The 23,416-nt window shown below is 42.3% G+C and overlaps 1 protein-coding gene across 1 annotated transcript in view; it reads right to left on the minus strand.

The window, feature by feature from the left end:
* Nucleotides 1-23,416, minus strand: part of GLI3 (GLI family zinc finger 3) — a 268,366-nt gene that overhangs the window by 80,738 nt on the left and 164,212 nt on the right. Inside the window, exons 8-10 of the mRNA XM_063304165.1 lie at nucleotides 22,085-22,118; nucleotides 20,206-20,352; nucleotides 2,175-2,376 (exon numbers count right to left, since the gene is read on the minus strand). Of these exons, the coding sequence (XP_063160235.1) occupies nucleotides 2,175-2,376; nucleotides 20,206-20,352; nucleotides 22,085-22,118 (383 nt within the window). The remainder of the gene's footprint in view (nucleotides 1-2,174; nucleotides 2,377-20,205; nucleotides 20,353-22,084; nucleotides 22,119-23,416) is intronic.

Consider the following 23,416-nt stretch of genomic DNA (forward strand, 5'->3'; position numbering starts at 1 on the left):
AGCCTTGGTAATCGGTCTCAAGGGTTGACTGTAGGTAGTTTATTGAACGGTTACTCACGCCCTGGTTATCTCCCATATTGACTACTGCAATGCGCTCTACATGGGGCTACCCTTGAAGAGTATCCAGAAGCTTCAGCTGGTCCAAAATGCAGCCACGTGGGCTATTTGTGGCACCCCTAGAAGGGCGCATATAACACCTTTGCTACGTGAGCTGCACTGTGTGCCAGTTTGCTTTCGGGTCCAATTCAAGGTGTTGGTTATCACCTTTAAAGCCCTACATGGCATGGGGCCAGGCTACCTGAGGGACTGCCTCTTCCCCGTTACATCTACCTGCCCCACCCGATCTTGCAGAGAGGGCATGTTACGGACCCCATCGGTAAGAGAATTCCATCTGGCGGGGTCCAGGAGGCAGGCCTCCTCTGCAGTAGCACCTGCCCTTTGGAACATCTTGCCCCCTGGCCTTTCGGAGAAACTTGAAGACCTGGCTCTGCCAGCTGGCCTGGGGCAGAGAGGAGAGGAGGCATGCCTGGGGTTGGCTAGTGCCTTGAAGTACCCCTTCCCCATGAAGACTGAATGAGATATAGCCATTTGGACTTTATTTTTATCTATATTATTAATAATTTGTAATTTTATAATGTATTTTATATATTTATTGTTTTACTGAGGATTTTGTTGTAAACCGCCCAGAGTCCCTCCAGTGGGAGGAGATTGGCAGTGACAAATTTGATAAATAAATAATAAATAAATGATCTTATATCTCGTATCAGCTGCTGTGCTCTGTAAAGGAAGAGGTGGCAGCGACGTTCCAGCTTCAGGTGCTGGCTACACATCCAGTTGTTTTTCCAGCTTTTCTTGAGTCCAGGATGTAATGTGTAGTTAGTCTGTCTCCAGTTATGACAGCAGCTTCCTCTTCACTATGTTGAAGTGTTGAGTATCTGTTTCTCAGTTAGTGTGGATGTAGGTCTCCTGTCTGTCCATAGCTCCCTCATACATGTCATATATCCATTCTCATTAAGTCTACTGTTGCAGTAGCATTCCATCAATTCCAAGTTCTCTTGTCTTATCCATGTATGGTTTGTTCCAGTAGCCCACTTATCATCAGATTGTCTTGGTTCCCCAAAATCTGGCATGGACCTTGTTGATCCAGGCAATGCCCAAGCTGGCATGACTCTCTTAGCTCGTGTCACTCTCATATCTGAGGTAGGCTGGTGAAGTGTTAGGGGGTCTTTGCTCAAGGACACCTACTGGTAAGGTAGATACCAGCCGGGATTCAAACCCTGGTCTCCCATGTCAAAGGGCAGTGCTCTAACTGTGATGCTATCCAGCCTCTTTTATTTTATTCATATTCTGCCATTCATTCAGGAGCTTAAGGCTCCTTCTCCTATTTTTTTCCAACAGCTACTAAAGTTCCTCTAAACACCTATTCAACTTTCTTGTCTTCTGAACTGGGCAGAAGTAATAGAACAAACCATTAATCAGGTCTCCTTTTTCTGCCCAGACTAGAACCTGTTATCAGTGGAATTAATTATGCATCAAAATCATAATAGAAATAACCAAAAATGCATTGTTGTAATGAAATTGGCCTTTCCTTATAACCATCTGTGATAGCGTTCATAAACTGTCATTTTTCCAGTAGCTCAAAAAGCATTTAAATGGACCCTTAAGTAGTAGCAATATTTAAACCTGGTCAAATAAATAAAGGATAATTGAGACATTGCAAAATAGTGAACTGAATTACTTCTTAAAATGGATAAATTATGGAACATGATTCCACTAAATGATGATAGTTACTAATTTAGATGGCTTCAAAACAAACAAGTCAACTCTATAAGGATAAGGCTATTAATTGCTATATATTGCCTCACGTATAAGCAATCTGTTCCAGAATGCAGTCACCAAGAAAGAATAGCAAAAGAATTCTATTTTCTCATAAGAAGTCCTATTCCTCACAGGATTCTAAATGACATGTACTTAGTGTTGGAGGGCTCCTGCAAACCCTTCATATTCTTTATAATAGATATGCTTGGAACATGCAGCATTCCTTTTATCTTCCCCTAATATTGTGCCTAATACATTGCTTGAAATGAAGGTTATATAAGTGGTTCATAGAAGGATTTATGAAGTGTTGCAAGATTTATATATACTAAAAATTCCTTCAACTTATCAAGATTTACCTTATTGCACTTGCAGATAAATGTCCATAAGAGCCACTTGCTGAAGAACTGCTACGGGAATTGTTCAGAATTGTGACCAAGGAGTTTGGAGATGTGCGGATCATGGTCTGAAGGTCAAAACTATGATCAGACAGAGGTGATAAGGACAATGTTCGCTTTCGACTTGGTCTTGTTGGCAGCCTGGGACTTGGAAACCTGGCACCTGTTGTATGAACAAAAAGAATTATTTATCAGAGCACCAATCCTCTTTATTTATTGCTAGTGGCAGTGGATATAAAGAGTTGCCACAATGGTACGTGCTTCTGACAAGCGCACTCTTTTCACTTATGATCTACTGGCTAAGATTGAGGAAAATTAGGAAGAAAAATTTATCTTTCCATTGCTTACCTCAAGGGAGCTCTGTTTATTAATGTGCAAGCAAAATGATAAATTGCAGAACAAAAGGAAAAGACTTTTATGTGTTATCCTTCTCATTTCTGATGATTTATGAATCTGATGGCTCCTTAGACATTCACTTCATTAATTCACTAGAAGCAAGGAGATGGAGTGGTTCAAATCTGAGCTAGTGGTCAGTTCACAACCTTACACTCTAATAAAAGTGCTAAAAAGGCTTCTAGCATACACTCACTCACATACTTACACAAAAGGAAAATCAAGGTGTTCATGAATTAAATAAAAAACTCTTCTAAAATATTTATAAGTATTTATATTTCATCCTTTCTTCTGGGGGCTCGGAATGGAATAAAACTTAAAGCCTCCCAACAATCGTGCAAAGTAGCTTAGGAGGAAAGAAGGATTTAAACTGCTATTTTATGATAGCTTAAAATGTATTCATTTGTAAAACAGTCCTAGGTATCATGAGTACGGATGGTGAGCAGGAGGGGGCCTCTATCCAGGGGGGAAAACGCATGCATAGTACTGAGGAGTTAAGCAGCCATTCAAAGAGACACAGATCAGACCCGCCTTAACTTTAGGGTTTATCTGTCTGGGTTTTTTCCCACACTTCTTCAGTTTCTTAGGATTTTCTGTCTAATGTAGCAGTAATAAAGCACTAGAGACCTATTCCTTGTCTCAGCGTGGTTCCTGGCTGTTAGGACATCAATCCTAACAAACTCTCTACTCCCATTGAAAGAGGGAGGAACAAAAAAAAAAAAAAAGGAAGAGACATTTGGGAAAATGTCTTCGGAAAACCAGGAAATTCGGCAGGCCATCCAACAACTGGCAGCAGCACTGCAACAACATCAACAAGTAGATCTCCAGATCAACACATTACAAGCAGCCATGCTACAGCAGTTACAACAACCAGCTCTGATTAACCCACAACCGGTGCCAGCAGCAGCAGCAACAGCAGCAGCTCCACTAGTAGTCTTGAGATCCCAGGGCAGTCTACCGGAGAAGTTTGGAGGAGAAGCAGGACAGTTGAGAACCTTTCTCACACAGTGCACAATGTTTTTTGACAGCAGACCGGCAGAGTTTCCCACAGACAGAACCAGAGTCACCTTCATTTTAAGTCTGCTAAAGGGCCCAGCAGCCAAATGGGCTATTCCCATGGTGGAGAACAATGACCCAATTCTCAACAACTACCAGAATTTTCTGGCAGGGTTCCGAGCACACTTTGACGACCCGATCAGAGAGGTCACTGCCAGCCGGGAAATTCGGAAGCTCAAGCGAGGCAACAAGAGAGTGGGAATTTACATTGCTGATTTCAAGCTGTTAGCAGGAGATCTGGACTGGAATGAGAGTGCCTTGAAAGACCAATTCAAACGGGCTGGATGAGGAAATTAAAAATGAATTAGTGCGCCAGGGAATACCAGCTACCCTAGAAGGTTTATATCAACTGTCTGTGGTTGTAGACGCCAGGCTAGAAGAGCTCAGACAGATGCAGCCGGGGAGAAACAGGGGCCTCAAAGCGCTTCCAGGATTTCCAGCTCTCTCCGCAGCATCTCTTTACTCAGGACCAGAGGAGCCGATGCAGATCGGGGCGAGCAGGACGCTTATTTCCGAGGCTGAGAGACAGAGAAGGAGAGAGAGAGCCCTCTGTTTCTACTGCAGAGCCCAGGGGCACATGGTAAGAGCTTGCCCAGTGAGAAGCCAAGCAAATTCCGTAAGAGCCCCAGGGCAAGCAGCAGAACCAAGAGCAACCTCCACCTCGACTTCCAACCAGGGAAACTCCATCGGTCTCCCTCCACAGAGCTCAGCAGGGAGACCATCAACCAATTAAGAAGGGCTCATTCTGAGGATTCCAGGCAATCCTTTTACTACTTACCTGTCATAATGCAAGTAAACCCAGAGCACCAGATCAAGCTAGAGGCCCTCGTGGATTCCGGAGCTTCCACCAATTTTATTGATGTACACACTGTACAAGACCTCAACATCCCAACCATACAATTGCCACGTCCCATAGAAGTTGAGACCATTGACGGCCAGCCCCTCAAGGCAGGGCCAATTAGAAGTTTCACAGAACCTTTGCAACTAAAAACAGGAGACCACACTGAGAAGATCCAACTTTATGTTACTGCATCACTTAATGTGCCTATAGTCCTGGGCACACCTTGGCTGAAGATCCACAACCCATTGTTGAACTGGACTACGGGAGCAATCTCTGTCCCAGCTAAGGAATGCCAGCACCACAAGATTCAAGCCACTCTCCTCTCTCCAGCAACCAATGCAGTCACGGAAGCAGGGGGGGTCCAGTTGCCAGCCAAGTATGCAGATTTCGCAGATGTTTTCAGCGAACAAGAAGCCACAGCACTACCCCCCCCCCCCCATAGGGACTGTGATTGCACCATTGAGTTGATACCAGGAGCCAAGATTCCAGCAAGGAAACAATATCCCATGTTCCCCAAGGAACTAGCCACCTTAAAGAATTACTTGGATTCTAATCTCCAAAAGGGGTTCATCCGACCATCTACTTCCCCAGCATCTGCTCCTACCTTCTTCGTACCAAAGAAGCCTGACTCGTTGGCACCGGCAAACCAGGAGGCACCCATGAGAGTGGTCCACGATTTCAGTTCCCTCAATAAACTCACGATAAAAGAAAATTATCCCATGCCGCTAATATCTGATCTGCTGGATCGCTTACAGAAAGCAATCTGATCCGGATGAAAGAGGGGCATGAATATCTGCCTTCGATACCAGGTTTGGTAAATTTGAGTACCTTGTTTTGCCCTTTGGCTTGTCTAATGCAGGAGCCATATTTTCCCGATTTATGAATCAAATTTTCGCTGATTTACTAGATAAGTATCTGGTCATTTATCTAGATGACATATTAATATTCTCTGAGGATGCTACAACTCATGTAACCCATGTACGTAATGTCTTACAAAGACTGAGAGAGAACAAGCTGTTCGCCAAGCTAGAGAAGTGTGCCTTCGATTGAACTGAATTACATTTCCTGGGCTATAAAATATCAACAGAAGGCATATCCATGGATCCTTCTAAGGTCCAGGCAATTAAGTCTTGGCAACTCCCCCGAAATGTGAAAGAGGTACGAAGATTTCTAGGGTTTTGCAATTTTTACAGGAGATTCATAAATAAATTTAGTGACAGGGCTAAACCCCTCACACAGCTTTTGAAGAAAGAATCAAAATTCATTTGGGGAGAGAGAGAGCAAGCAGCCTTCCAAGAATTTAAGCAACTCTTTGCATCCCAGCCACTTTTAAAGCACCCTGATCCCACAAAGCAATTCATAATACATTCAAATGCTTCTGATATTGCCACTGGGGTGGTGTTATTGCAATATACAAACAAAACTAAGAATACATTGCTTCCTTGTGCCTTTTTTTCACGCATGCTCTCACCAGCAGAGAGAAACTATGATGTTTTTAACAAGGAGTTGCTAGCAATTAAAGCAGCATTTCAAGAGTGGAGGCGCTGGCTAGAAGGTGCAACCTTTCCTGTGAAAGTTTGCACCGATCACAAGAATTTACAGCTTTTACAAAACACCAGATCCCTCACCCCACGCCAAATCAGATGGAGCCAGTTTTTCTCCCGTTTCAATTTTGTTATTTCTTATGTTCCCAGGGCGCAGAACCGTTTGGCAGATGCCCTGTCTTGATCCATTCAGGCAACCCCTGCTACTCACCAGGAGGTACAGGCTACTATATTACAACCTCACAACTTTGATCAGTCTATGAGGGGGAACCAGACAGAGATTTTAGCAGCAGGCAGACAAGCAGAGGACCTATTTACAAGAGTCAGAGCTCAGCAGCAACAGGACCCATATGCCAGGGCCAGGATGAATGACCTCCAGAGGGGCCCGCAAGACACTGCCTCCCCCTTTAATGTAGAAGCAGGAAACCTCTGGCATAGCGGGCGATTATACATTCCCCCCTCATTGAGGGAAGAAGTACTGAGACTTTGCCATGATCATCAAATGGCAGGCCACGGAGGTGTTTTCAAAACTCTCCATAGAGCTCTGAGAGACTACTGGTGGCCTAGGATGACTGCAGACATAAAGGGCTATGTGGCTTCTTGTCATACCTGTAGATGAGCCAAGACTCTCCCAGGGAAGCCCACAGGACTCTTGCAACCCCTACCCACCCCCAGTAGGCCTTGGGATACAATCTCCATGGATTTCATCACTGATTTACCCCCGGTCCAGGGGCTGACTTCCATACTAGTGGTGGTGGACCTTTTCACTAAAATGGCACATTTTATTCCTTGCAAGGGCCTCCCATCTGCGCAAGCCGCAGCGCAGTTGTTTATGGGCCATGTTTTTCGGTATAGAGGCATGGTAAATCACTTGGTGAGTGACAGAGGCCCTCAGTTCACTTCCAGGTTCTGGAGGGTGCTTTTCCAGTCATTAGGGGTCCAGATCCACCTATCATCATCACATCATCCAGCTAGTAACGGGCAAGCTGAGAAAATTAACCAATGGTTACAGCAGTATCTCAGGTGTTACACCACTTATCAGCAAGACAATTGGCCAGCCCTGCTCCCCATGGCAGAATTTACATATAACAACTCTGTGCAATCCTCTGTCATGTTCCCCGTTTCAATGTTCTGTTAACATCGTAACGTTTCACATGTCAAACCATTTCTCCGTGTATACTCAGCTTGCTCTTTCCTGGTATTTTCCGTTCGTGCTCTCTTCTTTGTTTTGGAACTTTGGAATGTATGTTTGGGTTTGCAATCATGTTCAAGGTTACTTTCCCAGGCGTGTGTAACGGTTGCTGGCACATGGGAGGGGGTGGTTGCTGACGGGTGCTTGGGGCGGGACCGGATTGAAGGCAAGGGTTTTAAGTTTGTATTTGGTGCGCTTTTGCTCATTCTCAGCTTTCTCTGTATTTGCATACTATTCCTTTAATAAATCAGTTATCTTTAAGCCCGAGCTTGTGAGACTGAGTATTTGGGATTAGGCAACCATTACATCCTCTACCAAGATGTCTCCTTTCCAAGCACTCTATGGGGTTAACCCTCAGGTGCTGCCCACCTCCTCCCAGCAGGGAGCTGTTCCAGCCGCAGCTGATTTTCTTAAAGAGCAACAAGCCGCACAGGAGTTGTTAAAGGAGCAGCTGAACAGGGCAAAGAGTGCTTACAAGAGAGCTGCAGATGCTCACAGACAAGAGGGGCCAGCGATTGCAGTAGGAGACAAAGTGTGGCTCTCTACCAAGTTTTTGACCTCTACCAGGCTCTCCAAGATGTTGGACTCTAAGTTTGTAGGCCCTTTCACTGTGGTACAGCAGATAAAGCCAGTGGCTTATCGCTTAAAGCTGCCAGCATCCATGAAAATCCATCCAGTCTTTCACAGAGCCTTGCTAGCCAAAGACCCTCCCCCAAGTACCTTACAATCACAAATGCTCCCCCCACCTCCAGTAATTGTGGAGGGGGAGGAAGAATACGAAGTCGAGGAAATTCTGGACTCTAGGAGGAGGGGAAGGGGCATCCAATATTTCATACACTGGAAAGGGTACCCTGAGGAAGAGCGCACGTGGGAGAATGCCAGAGATGTGCATGCACCAATGCTCGTTCATCAATTCCATCAGCTTTTCCCTCACAAACCCAAGCCTCGCACTCTACCAGAGATTCCTCACTTGGCTGAGCAAGCAGAGGAATCCCAAGCAGAGGAGTTCATAAGTTTGCAGTTTCCACCCCCGCCTGAAGCCTTGACACCAGTAACGGGGGGGGGGGGGGGGGGAACCACAGCCCTACACCTTGGGCTTGCATTTCCCAGGGGGGAGGGGGGACGACTCTTCTAATTATCTAGCTATTTTCCAGCAGCAGCCACCTGGGCCAGAAGAGTTATCAGACCTGGAGAGCAGCACTGATTCGTCCTTGGAGGAGTTTTCCTTTGAAGACTTTCCATCATTGCCCAGTTCTCATGGGAGCTTAGGAGGAGACATAGACTCTTATCAAACCTCTGGAAGGGAGGGGGCTGAAATGGAATGTGAATCTGGAGGGGAGGGTGATGTCATGATGGCAAGCAGGAGGGGGCCTCTATCCAGGGGGGAAAACGCATGCGTAGTACTGAGGAGTTAAGCAGCCATTCAAAGAGACACAGATCAGACCCACCTTAACCTTTGGGGTTTATCTGTCTGGGTTTTTCCCATGCTTCTTCAGTTTGTTAGGATTTTCTGTCTAATGTAGCAGTAATAAAGCACTAGAGACCTATTCCTTGTCTCAGCGTGGTTCCTGGCTGTTAGGACAACAGTCCTAGGTAACCATAAGAATTTGCTATACAATGCACCAGTACTTTCTGATGTTTATGTTTGGATATGTAGATATTAATATGTATCTTTTTAATCTAAAGTCTGGAAGCTCTCAGAGTAGAATTCTGGAATTCCCTTTCAGCTAAGAAATTCACTAAATCTTAATTCTCAAACTTGGTAGTTTATGACCTTAAAAAAATTGGATTCAGTGTAAAAGATTTAAGGACATGATACTTTACCCAATTAAATCCATAGGATTATGCTTAATTTTGGCATGCCTAAAGTGGCATATTTAATCTAACAAGCACCTTTGTAAAACTTTCATGCCAAGTGATTAAAGATCCCTATCATAATGTCTATTTTTTCTACTCTTCAATATATGTTTCTTTGTAAATAAAGGAAATAAAATCATCCCTGTTGGATGAAACATATAATCCACCCAGAATGGTATGCTGCAATCTCTAACAATGCCTGGCCTATGATGTGTGAAAAAAAAAGTTTTATAAAATGGCAAATCTTTTATAAAAGACAGCCTCACGTGGCGCAGAGTGGTAGGCGACAGCATTGCAACCGAAACTCTCCCCACGACCCGAGTTCGATCCCAGGGGAAGCTGGATTCTTGGGTAGCCGACTCAGGTCGACTCAGCCTTCCATCCTTCCGAGGTCGGTAAAATGAGCACCCAGCTTGCTGGGGAAGGTGACAACTGGGGAAGGCAATGGCAAACCACCCCGCTCTATAGTCTGCCAAGAAAACGTCACAAAAGCAGCGTCCCCCCAAAGGGTCAGACATGACTTGGTGCTTGCACAGGGGACCTTTCACCTTTCACACATAAAAGGGCAAGCCACTAATAAAATATCACTGTGCATTTGCTCAAAATTTTATATTTGCTATATGAATCCTTGCTTTATTGCTTCTATCACTACATGATCTGAAGTCTAGTTATATTCCATCTGTGCTTCATTTTGGAACTCTTTGGCCATAACCCTTCAGATAAAACTTCCAGCAAGAGTGTCAGTTATCTCCAGCATCTGGTTTGTGGTTCTCTTCTTTCTTCTTCTCTTCTGTAAAACTAGCAAATACCCATATTGTTCCAATCTTGCTCCGGATACAGCGCTGACAAGTCAGTGAACATTCCCTCCCCCCCAACTCCTTATACTTTTCATCTCTTGTTTATGGTCCTGCCACTTACTGTGTGGCTGTCTGCTACTTGATTTAATGCAGTGCTTAGATTCTTTGAAATGATGGTGTCCTTTCCTTGCCTTTGAGTGAAAATAGCTATCAAAGCTCACAAGAAAGTTGGTCTAATTAAGATTGCAAGCTTCAAAACCGGAGCAGCAACCTTAAACATTACTGTATGCTTAAATAGCTCCTTTTCGTTAGACTATAAGGCAAGGAAAATGACAGCTCCTAACTCCATAGTCACCTAATGCCAACAAGTACCATTTCGCTCTATGATGGTGTCTGCCACCAGGGGTATTATGCTATACGATGGTGCACAAATTTGATTTTGCTGGATTCACAAATACCATTAAATGTTCCTCATTTCATTTTAAAACATGATTTTGTAAATCTTTTTGGGGATCAAGGATGCACTACATCATTTTGCTGAATGAGGCACTTCTTATAAAACCAAAATGTCCTCCAAATACTGAGAAGCTGTAAAGTGAGACTGCAGCTGCGTGAGCAGGTCAGCCCTCTCTTTCCCTTGCCAGCTTATTTTCCATTTGCCCTTCTTTGCTTTGACTTCTGTACCCAACTTTCTATGTACACAGATTCTGTTCACAGCTAATTTGCATCCTTATCTAAGGCCTATGCTTCCTCTCCACCATTTAAAACAACAAAAAAAAAATATGCAACTTGAACCTGAAAGCTGTACAGGCTCTTTCCCAGTCTTTTTCCTCAGAGGCTGAGCATAGTTGGATGCATTAGGGTTGTTCTATATTCTCACATTTCATTCCACTGAAAAAAGTCTGAAGTCACCATTCTTTTTTTTTGGGGGGGGGGATATCTTATGTGCTGTTTCCCCTCCCCTGAGCATCTTGCAATAACACTATCACCCCTTGGGAGAATGCCGCAAAGGTACCAGTGCCTCTGCCACCACTGCCTGCAGGAACATAGCTGCTGAAGGCCTACCCTTCTGGAGCCTCTCTATCTAGAGCTCACATCATCTGCTCCCTAAGTGTAAAGGACGGTTGCCTAGAGGTGGTGAGTCACTAGGGAAGGGATAATGTAAGAGGATTCCCCTTTGAGCTTGGCACCCTATTTGTCTTCTTGGAAAAGGACTGGGCAAGAGCTAAGATTTTAATGAAAGGAGCTGCAATATCTTGCTGATACTATTAAATTATGGCTTGTCTTTATGAGATTGCTCAGGGAGATAGTGGAGAGTAGAGCAAATATTTTAGTCGTAACTTGTGGGAGAAATATGGTAGAAGGTTGCAACCTAGCTGTTACAAGGAAAGAGGCGGTGGCTTCCCTTTTGGGCTGCAGTCTGACGAAGAAAGTCAAGGAGACAGTGAAGGTGGTCCCTCCAAAGCAAAAGTTGTGCTCTTTAACATCAGGTTTGGTGCTGGCAACATACTAACCATTCACAATTTAATCCTGGATGAAAGTGCTGACTTAACATTTATCACAGAGACATGGCTAGGGTGGGAGAAGTTAATCTTCTGACCTTAATCCTATAGAAATGCTGTGGAAGGACCTGAAGTGGGCAGTTCATGTGAGGAAGCCCACTAACATGACTTGAAGCTGTTCTGCACAGAGGAATGGCCTAAACTTTCTCCAAACCAATGTGTAGGGCTGATCAACAGTTACTGGAAAGGTTTAGTTGCGGTTATTGCTGCCCAAGCGGACACACCAGTTACTGAAAGCAAACGTTCACATACTTTTGCCACATGCAAATATGTAGCTTTGGATCATTTTCCTCAATAAATAAATGAGCAGGTATAAAGTTTGTGACTCATTTGTTTAACAGGGTTGTCTTTCTCTAGTTTTAGGACTTGTGTGGAGAACAGATCACGTTTTAAGTCATATTTATGGAGAAATATTGAAAGTTCCAAAGGGTTCCCAAATTTTTAAGCACCGCCATAGATGTTAATCTCAAGGCTGGGAAAATAATGGCCTTAAGATCATTGACTTGTAGTGACAAAAGGGAAAGACTTAAGATTTGAACCACAGGGCTGAGAGATTGATATATAGAGTTGATTTCTGTTTTCTGCAGAAAAGGTCTTCTGCATATGTATATGGGTTCTTTTAGGTCTACAATAAAGCATCTTATCTAGGAGTATCAAGTCCATTAAGCTTCTGTTGTTACCTAGTAAATGCAGGGTTACATTTCTGGAAGAATAGAAATTTACAGCTATGTCTGTCCTGTCATGAGTAAGGATGGCGAGCAGGGGGCTCCCTTCCAGACTGTTAAGCGCATGCGTAGCACTGAGGAATTGGTGAGCCATTCCAAGAGGCACAGAGTGGGACCGCCTTAACCTGCGGGGTTTATATGGCTGGGTTTTTCCCACGCTTGTTCAGTTTGTTAGGATTACTGTTATGTATTAGCAATAAAACATTAGAGACCAGATCCCTGTCTCAGAGTGTTTACACTCAGTGCTACGCATGCGCTTAACAGTCTGGAAGGGAGCCCCCTGCTCGCCATCCTTACTCATGACAGTCCTGAAGTCTGACCCTGATAATCTATGATGGAAGCTGGATGGATGAGAACAATCCTGCTAGGTCTCCTGTATCTCTTGGTAGATTTCAATATAACCAACCACAGCATAAGGATTAGGTGTTTGGGACAGTGTTTTCTACTAGTTCTGATCCTTCCTATTCATAGGATGCCTGTAGTAAAAGATTTGCACTGTATGCCAATTGCCTACCAGGCATAATTTAAGGTTCTGATGTTAACCTTTAAAGCCTTAGAGCCTGACTATCTAAAGAATCACCTCTCCTGCTATGAACTAGCCCAATTACTTAGATCAACAAGGGAGGCCCATGTGAAGAACCTCCTGCTTCTTGAAACTTACCTTTCTTGTATGATGCAGTCTTCTCCTATGTGGCTTCCGGGCTATGAAATACATTACCCAAGGAAGTGTATTTAATTGCACTGTTTTTTATGCTTACATTTTATAATTTGTATCTTTAATTTCTGCAAGCCATCCTGAGTGTTATATAAACATAAAAGTAGGATGTAATAAGAAGGGACGCGGTGGCGCTGCGGGTTAAACCGCTGAGCTGTCGATCGGAAGGTCGGCGGTTCGAAACCGCGCGGCGGGGTGAGCTCCCGTTGCTCGTCCCAGCTTCTGCACACCAAGCAGTTCGAAAACATGCAAATGTGAGTAGATTAATTGGTACCGCTTCGGCGGGAAGGTAACGGCGTTCCGTGAGTCATGCTGGCCACATGACCCGGAAGTGTCCTATGGACAACGCCGGCTCCAAGGCTTTGAAACGGAGATGAGCACCGCCCCCTAGAGTCGGACACGACTGGACTTTACGTCAAGGGAAACCTTTACCTTTAGGATGTAATAAACCAAATAAATAAAGAATTGTAATGGCTACTGCTCAGCAAATCTTTTCATGTATAGTAGGAAGCTAGTTGGTAAAATTAAGATGATTGGTATATTATTTGATTATGTTGCAAATTAAATTTATGCTTGAATAAGAATAGTCTTATTACTTTTTATTGTTCTAGAGTGAGAGGGTACTTGGTGTAGAGGTTTTATTAAACAAACAAAAAACAGTTGTCACCTTTTAGCTTCCCTTAAGTTTCTTGTTGGATCTTTCTGATCCACAGTGGGAAGTAGCTCAGGAGCAGTAGAGAGGACTGATTTATTTTACCATTATTACTATCAGATTTATACATTATTATCAGCAAAAAAGAAGCCAGTGACATGAGCTTACAATCGTATAAATAATTTCTGTAGTTTAAAAACAAAATCCAAACCAAACAGAGGGAAGCTGACACAAAGTAATTTAAACATGGGTATTTAAAAACACAATTAAATGTCATTTTTCTTGAAGAAGTAAGGCAAAAGGCACAGGCCCTTTAACATAATGTAACAAAGTTTGTGGTTTTTAGCTATTAAATGCAAGCATGAGGATTACTGTTGTTTCAGCATCTTAATCTTGGCTTTCTGCTAATTATTTTGTTTTTGTTTTTCTCATCTAAAATCGTGACAAAGAAGAAAAGAATTTATTCAGCATGATGAATGGGTAGGACATTCAAATTCCTGCTTAATGACAATTAATTTACTATACACTCATGCTAGTTAAAATAGTTTTAATTAGTTTTTACAAAATAAAACACTAGCCTCATTCTCTATTTAGATAAAGACTCTATTGTCTGACTAAACAAATTCTCATCAAATAGAGAAGGTGAAGTTAAAATGACCTTCTTATAATACATTCCTGGTTTATTTCTCTACTGATCGTTTAATCAAGCAGGTTGCTAATGTATTGTTTTATGTTTTTAATACAGGAAACAGCCCTTATATGAATAATTGCTGCTAGAATGACACTAAAATATGTGGCCTTACCTAAAGAAAAAACCTCAGAGATAGGTCACTAAAATAGTCAATTTTTGCACAAGTAAAAAGAACAAACCCTTTTTCTACCTTCCTTGACCCAAGTGTGAGTTGATCCATCTGTTTTGGAATTCTATCAATGCCCTACCATTGTGCAGTATAGTAAATGACAAGAGACTATTTGGGATAGTAGCCTGCACATCCCACCCAGACAGCTGCCGGGCTATCTTTCAGCAATTAAACATCTGCTAAAAAGGGACAGAGAAATAGTAAAGGCCCTATACATGCTGAAGATACAGAAGCCAAAGGATTGCTTTCCTTTACAGAATGTTTACCATATTATTTGCTTGGATTCATTTCTGTGAATTGAAATTTGCATCAGAATGTTGTGTATCTGCAAACTTTCTAGATGCTCATTTATAATAGTTGAGTATAACTGAATTGTTTTTTAAAGTTTTTTTAAATCAGAATTTTCAAATTAGACTAGCTTAAATGAATTAATCGCCAGTGATAGACAGTGTATTCCCTCACTGTCAATCTCTGTTTATTCTTCCTTGTTGCATGAATTCCATCTCATTTGAGATAATCGCAGCATCTGGTAAAGATAAATCAAATCAAATCAAAATCTTTATTACAGTCTTTGACCAGACTGGTAAAGATAAAAGTCTTTACAGTATGGGTGGCTCTGCACTATTTCATGATGACTTTTCAGTTAACAAAGAATATGTTATTTACCTGTAACTATGGTTTTTCAGAGGATCACCTATGAATTCCTGGATATGGATTCTGCACTTATCTATATAGTGTTTGGGCTACCAGACCTGAACTGCAAAAATCCAGACAACTACTAGATGCTAACAAAGAGTTAACATTTTATGAATCTCTTTGCTGCCATATAGTGGTTCTAAGATTCTTTGCAGCCAAGATCTGGTGGCCCTATGCAGTTACCAGTTACGTTTTTTAGGAGAAGCTTTGCCTCCCACCTTTTCATATAACACAGTGAATTTATAGATGGCACTCAGAGAGCCTCTCTTCTCCACTGTGGTCTTTGTGTTTTACCTTTACTGTTTAAATAACAAAGTATGTATCTGATGGGGGGGTAAGAGGGAGGTCAAATTACTAATACTCATGAAGTAGTTGTTACAGCCATATCAAAGACTGTGTTCAATCAGGACCAAGGGTCAAGCTGGTAACCTTCATGACGATATATACATCAAATATGAAGTGTCTGTTAATGGCTGCTTCACCAATTTATAACAGAGATGTATAGTGACAAAACTTCAGCAAAGGATCGTTACCTTATCGTGGTGCTGGAGCTTGAGCAGCTCAGTGATGCCATGAGCTAAACCGTGAAGGGCCACCCAAGACGGGAAGGTCATGACAGAGAGGTCAGACTAAATGCGATCCCTGGGGAAGGTAATGGCAACCCACACCAGTATTCTTGCCATGAAAATTAAATGGATCAGTACAACCAGAGATATGTCGGTATACCATCGGAAGATGAGACTCCCAGGTCAGAAGATGGGTCAAAATGCTACTGGGGAGGAACAGAAGATAGGTTCAACTAGCCCCAGATGTGATGACGCATCTAGCTCAAATCCAAAAGGACGGCTAGCGGCCGACGGTGCTGGTGGTGAATGCCGAATCCGATGTTCTAAGGATCAACACACCATTGGAACCTGGAATGTAAGATCTATGGGCCAGGGCAAATTGGATGTGGTTATTGGTGAGATGTCAAGATTAAAGATAGACATTTTGGGCGTCAGTGAACTGCAATGGACTGGAATGGGCCACTTCACATCAAATGACCACCAGATCTACTACTGTGGACAAGAGGACCACAGAAGAAATGGAGTAGCCTTCATAATTAATAGTAAAGTAGCTAAAGCAGTCCCTGGATACAATAAAAAAAATGATAGAATGATCTCAATTCGAATTCAGGGCAAGCCATCTAACATCACAGTGATCCAAATATACGCCCCAACCACAGATGCTGAAGAAGCTGAAGTAGAGCACTTCTATGAGGATCTGCAGCACCTACTGGACAACACGCCTAAAAGAGATGTTATTTTCATCACGGGAGACTGGAATGCTAAGGTGGGCAGTCAGATGGCACCTGGAATTACAGGTAAGCATGGCCTGGGAGAACAAAGCAAAGCAGGACATAGGCTGATAGAATTTTGCCAAGACAACTCACTCTGCATAACAAACACTCTCTTCCAACAACCTAAGAGATGGCTTTATACATGGACTTCACCAGATGGACAATACCAAAATCAGATTGACTACATCCTTTGCAGCCAAAGGTGGCGGACATCTATACAGTCAGTAAAAACAAGACCCAGAGCTGACTGTAGTTCAGATCATGAACTTCTTATTGCGCAATTTAGACTAAAGGGATTAGAGAAGACCCACAGATCAGCTAGATATGAGCTCACTAATATCCCTAAGGAATATGCAGTGGAGGTGAAGAATAGATTTAAGGGACTGGACTTAGTAGATAGGGTCCCGGAAGAACTATGGACAGAAGTTTGCAACATTGTTCAGGAGGCGGCAACAAAATACCTCCCAAAGAAAGAGAAAACCAAGAAGGCAAATTGGCTGTCTGCTGAGACACTAGAAGTAGCCCAAGAAAGAAGGAAAGCAAAAGGCAACAGCAATAGGGGGAGATATGCTCAATTAAATGCAAAATTCCAGAGGTTAGCCAGAAGAGACAAGGAATTATTTTTAAACAAGCAATGCGTGGAAATGGAAGAAGACAATAGAATAGGAAGGATAAGAGACCTCTTCCAGAAAATTAGAAACATCGGAGGTAAATTCTAGGCCAAAATGGGTATGATCAAAAACAAAGATGGCAAGGACCTAACAGAAGAAGAAGAGATCAAGAAAAGGTGGCAAGAATATACAGAAGACCTGTATAGGAAGGATAACAATATCGGGGATAGCTTTGACGGTGTGGTCAGTGAGCTAGAGCCAGACATCCTGAAGTGTGAGGTTGAATGGGCCTTAAGGAGCATTGCTAACAAGAAGGCAGCAGGAGACGATGGTATCCCAGCTGAATTGTTCAAAATCTTGCAAGATGATGCTGTCAAGGTAATGCATGCTATATGCCAGCAAATTTGGAAAACACAAGAATGGCCATCAGATTGGAAAAAATCAACTTATAGCCCCATACCCAAAAAGGGAAACACTAAAGAATGTTCAAACTATCAAACAGTGGCACTTATTTCACATGCCAGTAAGGTGATGTTCAAGATCCTGCAAGGCGGACTTCAGCAATTCATTGGAGCGAGAATTGCCAGATGTACAAGCTGGGTTTAGAAAAGGCAGAGGAACTAGAGACCAAATTGCCAATATCCGCTGGATAATGGAAAAAGCCAGGGAGTTTCAGAAAAACATCTATTTCTGTTTTATTGACTATTCTAAAGCCTTTGACTGTGTGGACCAGAACAAATTGTGGCAAGTTCTTAGTGGTATGGGGATACGAAGTCATCTTGTCTGCCTCCTGAGGAATCTGTATAACTACCAATTAGCAACAGTAAGAACAGACCACGGAACAACGGACTGGTTTAAGATTGGGAAAGGAGTACGGCAGGGCTGTATACTCTCACCCTACCTATTCAACTTGTATGCAGAACACATCATGCGACGTGCTGGGCTTGAGGAATCCAAGGCTGGAGTTAAAATCGCTGGAAGAAACATTAACAATCTCAGATATGCAGATGATACCATTTTGATGGCTGAAAGCGAAGGGGAACTGAGGAGCCTTATGATCAAGGTGAAAGAAGAAAGTGCAAAAGCTGGCTTGCAGCTAAACCTCAAAAAAACTAACATTATGGCAACCAGCTTGACTGATAACTGGCAAATATGGGGAGAAAACATAGAGGCAGTGAAAGACTTTGTATTTCTAGGTGCAAAGATTACTGCAGATGCTGACTGCAGTCAGGAAATCAGAAGACGCTTAATCCTTGGGAGAAGAGCAATGACAAATCTCGATAAAATAATTAAGAGCAGAGACATCACACTGACAACAAAGGTCCACATAGTTAAAGCAATGGTGTTCCCCGTAGTAACATATGGCTGCGAGAGCTGGACCATAAGGAAGGCTGAGAGAAGGAAGATAGATGCTTTTGAACTGTGGTGTTGGAGGAAAATTCTGAGAGTGCCTTGGACTGCAAGAAGATCAAACCAGTCCATCCTCCAGGAAATAAAGCCAGACTGTTCACTCGAGGGAATGATATTAAAGGCAAAACTGAAATACTTTGACCACATAATGAGAAGACAGGACAGCCTGGAGAAGATGCTGATGCTAGGGAGAGTGGAGGGCAAAAGGAAGAGGGGCCGACCAAGGGCAAGGTGGATGGATGATATTCTAGAGGTGACGGACTCGTCCCTGGGAGAGCTAGGGGTGTTGATGACTGACAGGAAGCTCTGGCGTGGGCTGGTCCATGAAGTCACGAAGCGTTGGAAGCAACTGAACGAATAAACAACAAACATAGTGACAAAATCATTTTTTGAGAACTGTTGAGCAGTTTTGTGGCTCTCTTGGGTGAGGAAAAGATGCTGGTCTTTCTATAAGCAAATTCCACATTTATTTCTTTGTTTGGTGGTCTGTTTGTTTATAAACGTTATAAGCCACTCCACCTATTATGACTCCACATGCATCATTTTATGAATGGACGGGGAATGCTTTCTTCAAGTCAATTAAAGGCCAGGGGTGGGGTGGGGAGAATCAAGCTTTGATACAAATGAAATGCAGAGGCTATGTTTGTTCAGCAAAGAACAATAGCCCAAAATTAACTAACAACTCAGGGCAACACCAAGAAGACCTCCAAAGCCAGTTGTGTCATGTTCAAGGGAAGGAATGTTAGGATGATAGAGGCTCATAGTGACTTCATATGAAATATAAGAAAAAGAATCTGCTGAGCAAAAAGATCCCGAGTGACTAGTGGAGGCATATCCTCCATTGCTCCAGTGAGCTGCAACTTTAGAATGATCTGAAATGCATTGTGATGAAGTGACTGGTTGTAAATGATGCTCTTGGACATGCCTTCATAAGCCGAATCTTTCCAGAGAATTTCTGACAGTGCAGACACTATGATATCTAGTTTTCACCTAAATGGCATATACAACTTCCAAAATATAATTAAAATGGCTAAAATCTCTTGCATGAAATATCAGAATATAAATATAATCCTGTGAGATTATCAGGATGGGGATGGTCCACCACTTGAGTTATTATCTGGGATTGTATGTTGATATCCAAAGCTGAAAAGACTGATTTATTATGTCAGCTGGCATTTCTTCTGCTATATGAATCAGAAAGAAAAGCACTTTAAAATCAAGTTCTTTGAGGAAAAAGTAGGCGTTTTGCTCACAAAAATCTTTAAAGTGCAATATATTCTACTAAAATAGATGCCAGGACAATGGAAAAGAACAACAGTGAAAGATATGCCTCACAAGGAAAGATCTGAGCTTCCTTTTTGGTAAATGTCTTAATGATAATCAATATTACTTTACTACTGAAGATAATGAAAACACCGTGTTGTGAAATATTTCAAATTAGTTGTTCAACTGAAGTACTTCAATTCACAAAATAATATTTAATGAAGGGTTATCGTACCTGGGCTGCAAAACCCAAAAAAGGAGTTGGCAACTAAAAGATACAGAAAACTCTAACTCTTTGTGACCATCTAGTACTTGTCTGGATCTCTGCAGCCCAAATCTGGTTGCCCCACTTAATGGAAAATACTTAATGTATTTTCAGGGAAATGTTATTTATACTATACTATTGTACAGTAAGACTTTTTCCCCAGCAATTCCAGAACCTTCATTTAATCATTTTGGTTACAGCATTTATTACTTACTATCCATAGCATGGAGATATTCCATATGAAGGGCACCTGCTCCTGCTGTGGCAGCTGAAGGAATGATGTCTGCATATGGGCTGCGCTGGCCTGCCAGTAAAGCCATCTGATGGTAGTATTCTGCTGGACTAACCCCTGCATGTGGAGCTAAAATAGGACATTAAAAGCATAATTTAATGACATTAGAAACAGGAAACTTTCTTTCTTTCTATCTAGTATTTGCATTGCTTATTTCTTAAAAATAAAATAGATTCTATTACATTTGCAGTTTATTTTTTAAATATTATGCAATATACTCTGCTGGCTTGCTATGTATTTTTAAAGTATTTTTAATATATTGTATCAATGCAGAATATCCATCCACATCTCAGAATACCAATAAAACTGGGTCAAATGCATCAGTCATATTTAATTCCATTGAAATTGTTTTAATGTATTAATCAATGCTAACTTGCATCAAATTAATTTCAGTGGGTCTAAATGCAACTAACTTGATCTGCATTTAATCCAATGATGCAATTTGCTATATATATTTGAGGAGGATTTCCAATGGGGTAAACTGGTTGAAAGGACAATGAACATGTTTTAGCACGGTTCCTAAAAATCTAGTTACAGACATAAAAAGACTTTCTAATTATACTACAAAAGGATGCCAAAACAAAGAGGTTTTTATAAAAAAAATGGAACAGAGGGTTCTGGATGAAACGGATTGTCTGGACCCCTTTCAGTCAGGTTTCAGGCCAGGATATGGGACAGAAACGGCATTGGTTGCACTTATGGATGATCTTTGGCGGGAGCGGGATGGAGGCAGTGCATCCATCCTTGCTTTCCTTGACCTCTCAGCGGCTTTCGATACCATCGACCATGGTATCTTTTTGGGACGGCTCAGGGAGTTGGGGGTGGGCGGTGTAGTTCTGCGCTGGTTCACCTCCTTCCTCCAGGGCCGGTACCAGTTGGTGGTGATAGGAGAGGAGAGATCCAACCCTCGACCCTTCCATTGTGGGGTGCCGCAGGGTTCAGTTCTCTCTCTCTTCTTTTTTTGTTTAACATCTACATGAAACCACTGGGTGAGATCATCCGTCACCACGGGTTGAGGTATCATCAGTATGCTGATGATACCCAATTATACATCTCTATCCCGGGTGAGGTAAGTGATGCAGTGTCTGCCCTTTCTCAGTGCCTGGGAGCTGTGGGGGTCTGGATGGGGAACAACAGGCTTCAACTGAACCCTGGTAAGACAGAGTGGCTGTGGATTGATGGTGCTTCATCTTCCGGGAAACTGTCATCCTTAGTTCTGGATGGGGTGGCACTGCCCCAGACAGACTCAGTGCATAATCTGGGGGTTCTCCTGGACTCATGACTCCTGCTTGAAGAGGGCCTTTGCGCAACTTCAGGTTGTGCGCCAGTTACGGCCGTCCCTGGATCGAGAAGCCCTCCGAACAGTCACTCACACCCTGGTAATCTCCCATATAAACTACTGCAATGCGCTCTGCATGGGGCTACCCTTGAAGGGTATCCAGAAGCTTCAGCTGGTCCAGAATGCAGCCGCGCGGGCTATTTTTGGTGCCCCTAGGTCGGCACATATAACACCATTGCTGTGGGAGCTGCACTGGGTGCCAGTTTGCTTCCGGGTCCAATTCAAGGTGTTGGTTATTTCCTTTAAAGCCCTACATGGCATGGGGCCAGGTTACCTGAGGGACCGTCTTATCTCCATTACATCGGCCCGCCCCACCCGATCATCCAGAGAGGGCATGTTGCAGACCCCGTCCATAAGAGAATTTCATCTGGTGGGGTCCAAGAAATGGGCCTTCTCTGTAGTGGCCCCTGCTCTCTGGAATATCTTGCCTCCGGAGGTGAGGCAGGCCCCCTCACTCCTGACCTTCCGGAAGGCCCTGAAGACCTGGTTCTGCCATCTCGCCTGGGGCGGGAAAGTGAATAACCATTTTGGGGGTGGCTCGCACACTAGAGTCCCTCCCACCAGCCTGGATTTTATACCTTTCTTGGATTTTATTTATTTATTTACTGTATTTTATTATAACTGTTTTATGTGATTTTAATGTTTATATTTTGTGCTGGATTTTATTGTAAACCGCCCAGAGTCCCTCTTTTTTGGGGAGATGGGCGGTGGCTAAATTTGAGCAATAAATAAATAAATAAACTAGTCGAAAAGCAAAAAATACATACTATATTCTAAATAACAACAGTTTCTGAACAACAGTCAAAAGGACAAGCCTTTGTCAGTTTTTAATATGGTTCATCTCTTTAAGAGTCTTTTTATTTACATAATTTTTAACCTGCAATCCCAGTACGGTTAGGAATTTTTAAAATTAATTTCTAATAAGTTAATAGCAAATTAGCAAAGAGGCACTAGGCCTTCACTGATGAGCAAATATGTCTGGTGCAAGCACTCGATCAGCTATCCAAGTTCTAAGATATATATGGCTTTATATGGGTGATTATTTGTTTATACATATAAGTAGTGTTACATTTATGAAACAATTTTTAACCCTAGCTAGAAGGCAAAAAAACCCTTTTATATATTTCTGAATGTGAATCAAGTATGTTTAATGGTTTTCAGCACAAAATATTCCTTATACCATTTCACTAATATTGTAATTTATCAATAAAATGGTTAATAAACCCATTGGGGCTAAAATCATTACAAGAAATCATTGATTTTGAAGCTTTATAGTATTAGACAACAGCATTTTTTTCCAGACACACTTAAAAATACTTCCTAAGCTTTCAGAAATAAGTGTCTGAATTAACTAACAATAATATTACCTGAAAATATTCAAAAGTAAGTTTGGGGTTACTGCAAAGGCATGAACAGAGAATATAATGTTAAAAGACATGTCTAATATTCTCCTACTGAAAGAAACTTCAGATTTAAAGAAGAGCAGCCTTCACTTTTAGATTGTACACTTTAGGAGTACATAGATAAGGAGCTAGTTTTACTACAAGTCTATAAACGAACCATTGTAATAAGGACTGATTTCTGAATGAACATCTCCCTACTCTTCTTCCACGTTCTGTAACGCATGTGCTGTAGCATGACAATCCTGATTTTTATTACCCCTAAGTTCTCTGGTAAGCAGAAACTGGGTAATTCTAGCTTAAAGTTAAAGAAGCCTTATTTTTAGGGTGTGAATTGACCTCAAGTGATTCATATTCAGATGTGTTCAGTTGACACTATCTCCCCTAAGTGATC

This window comes from Candoia aspera, chromosome 4 (genome assembly GCF_035149785.1).
Source record: "Candoia aspera isolate rCanAsp1 chromosome 4, rCanAsp1.hap2, whole genome shotgun sequence".
Taxonomy (NCBI): Eukaryota; Metazoa; Chordata; class Lepidosauria; order Squamata; family Boidae; genus Candoia; species Candoia aspera.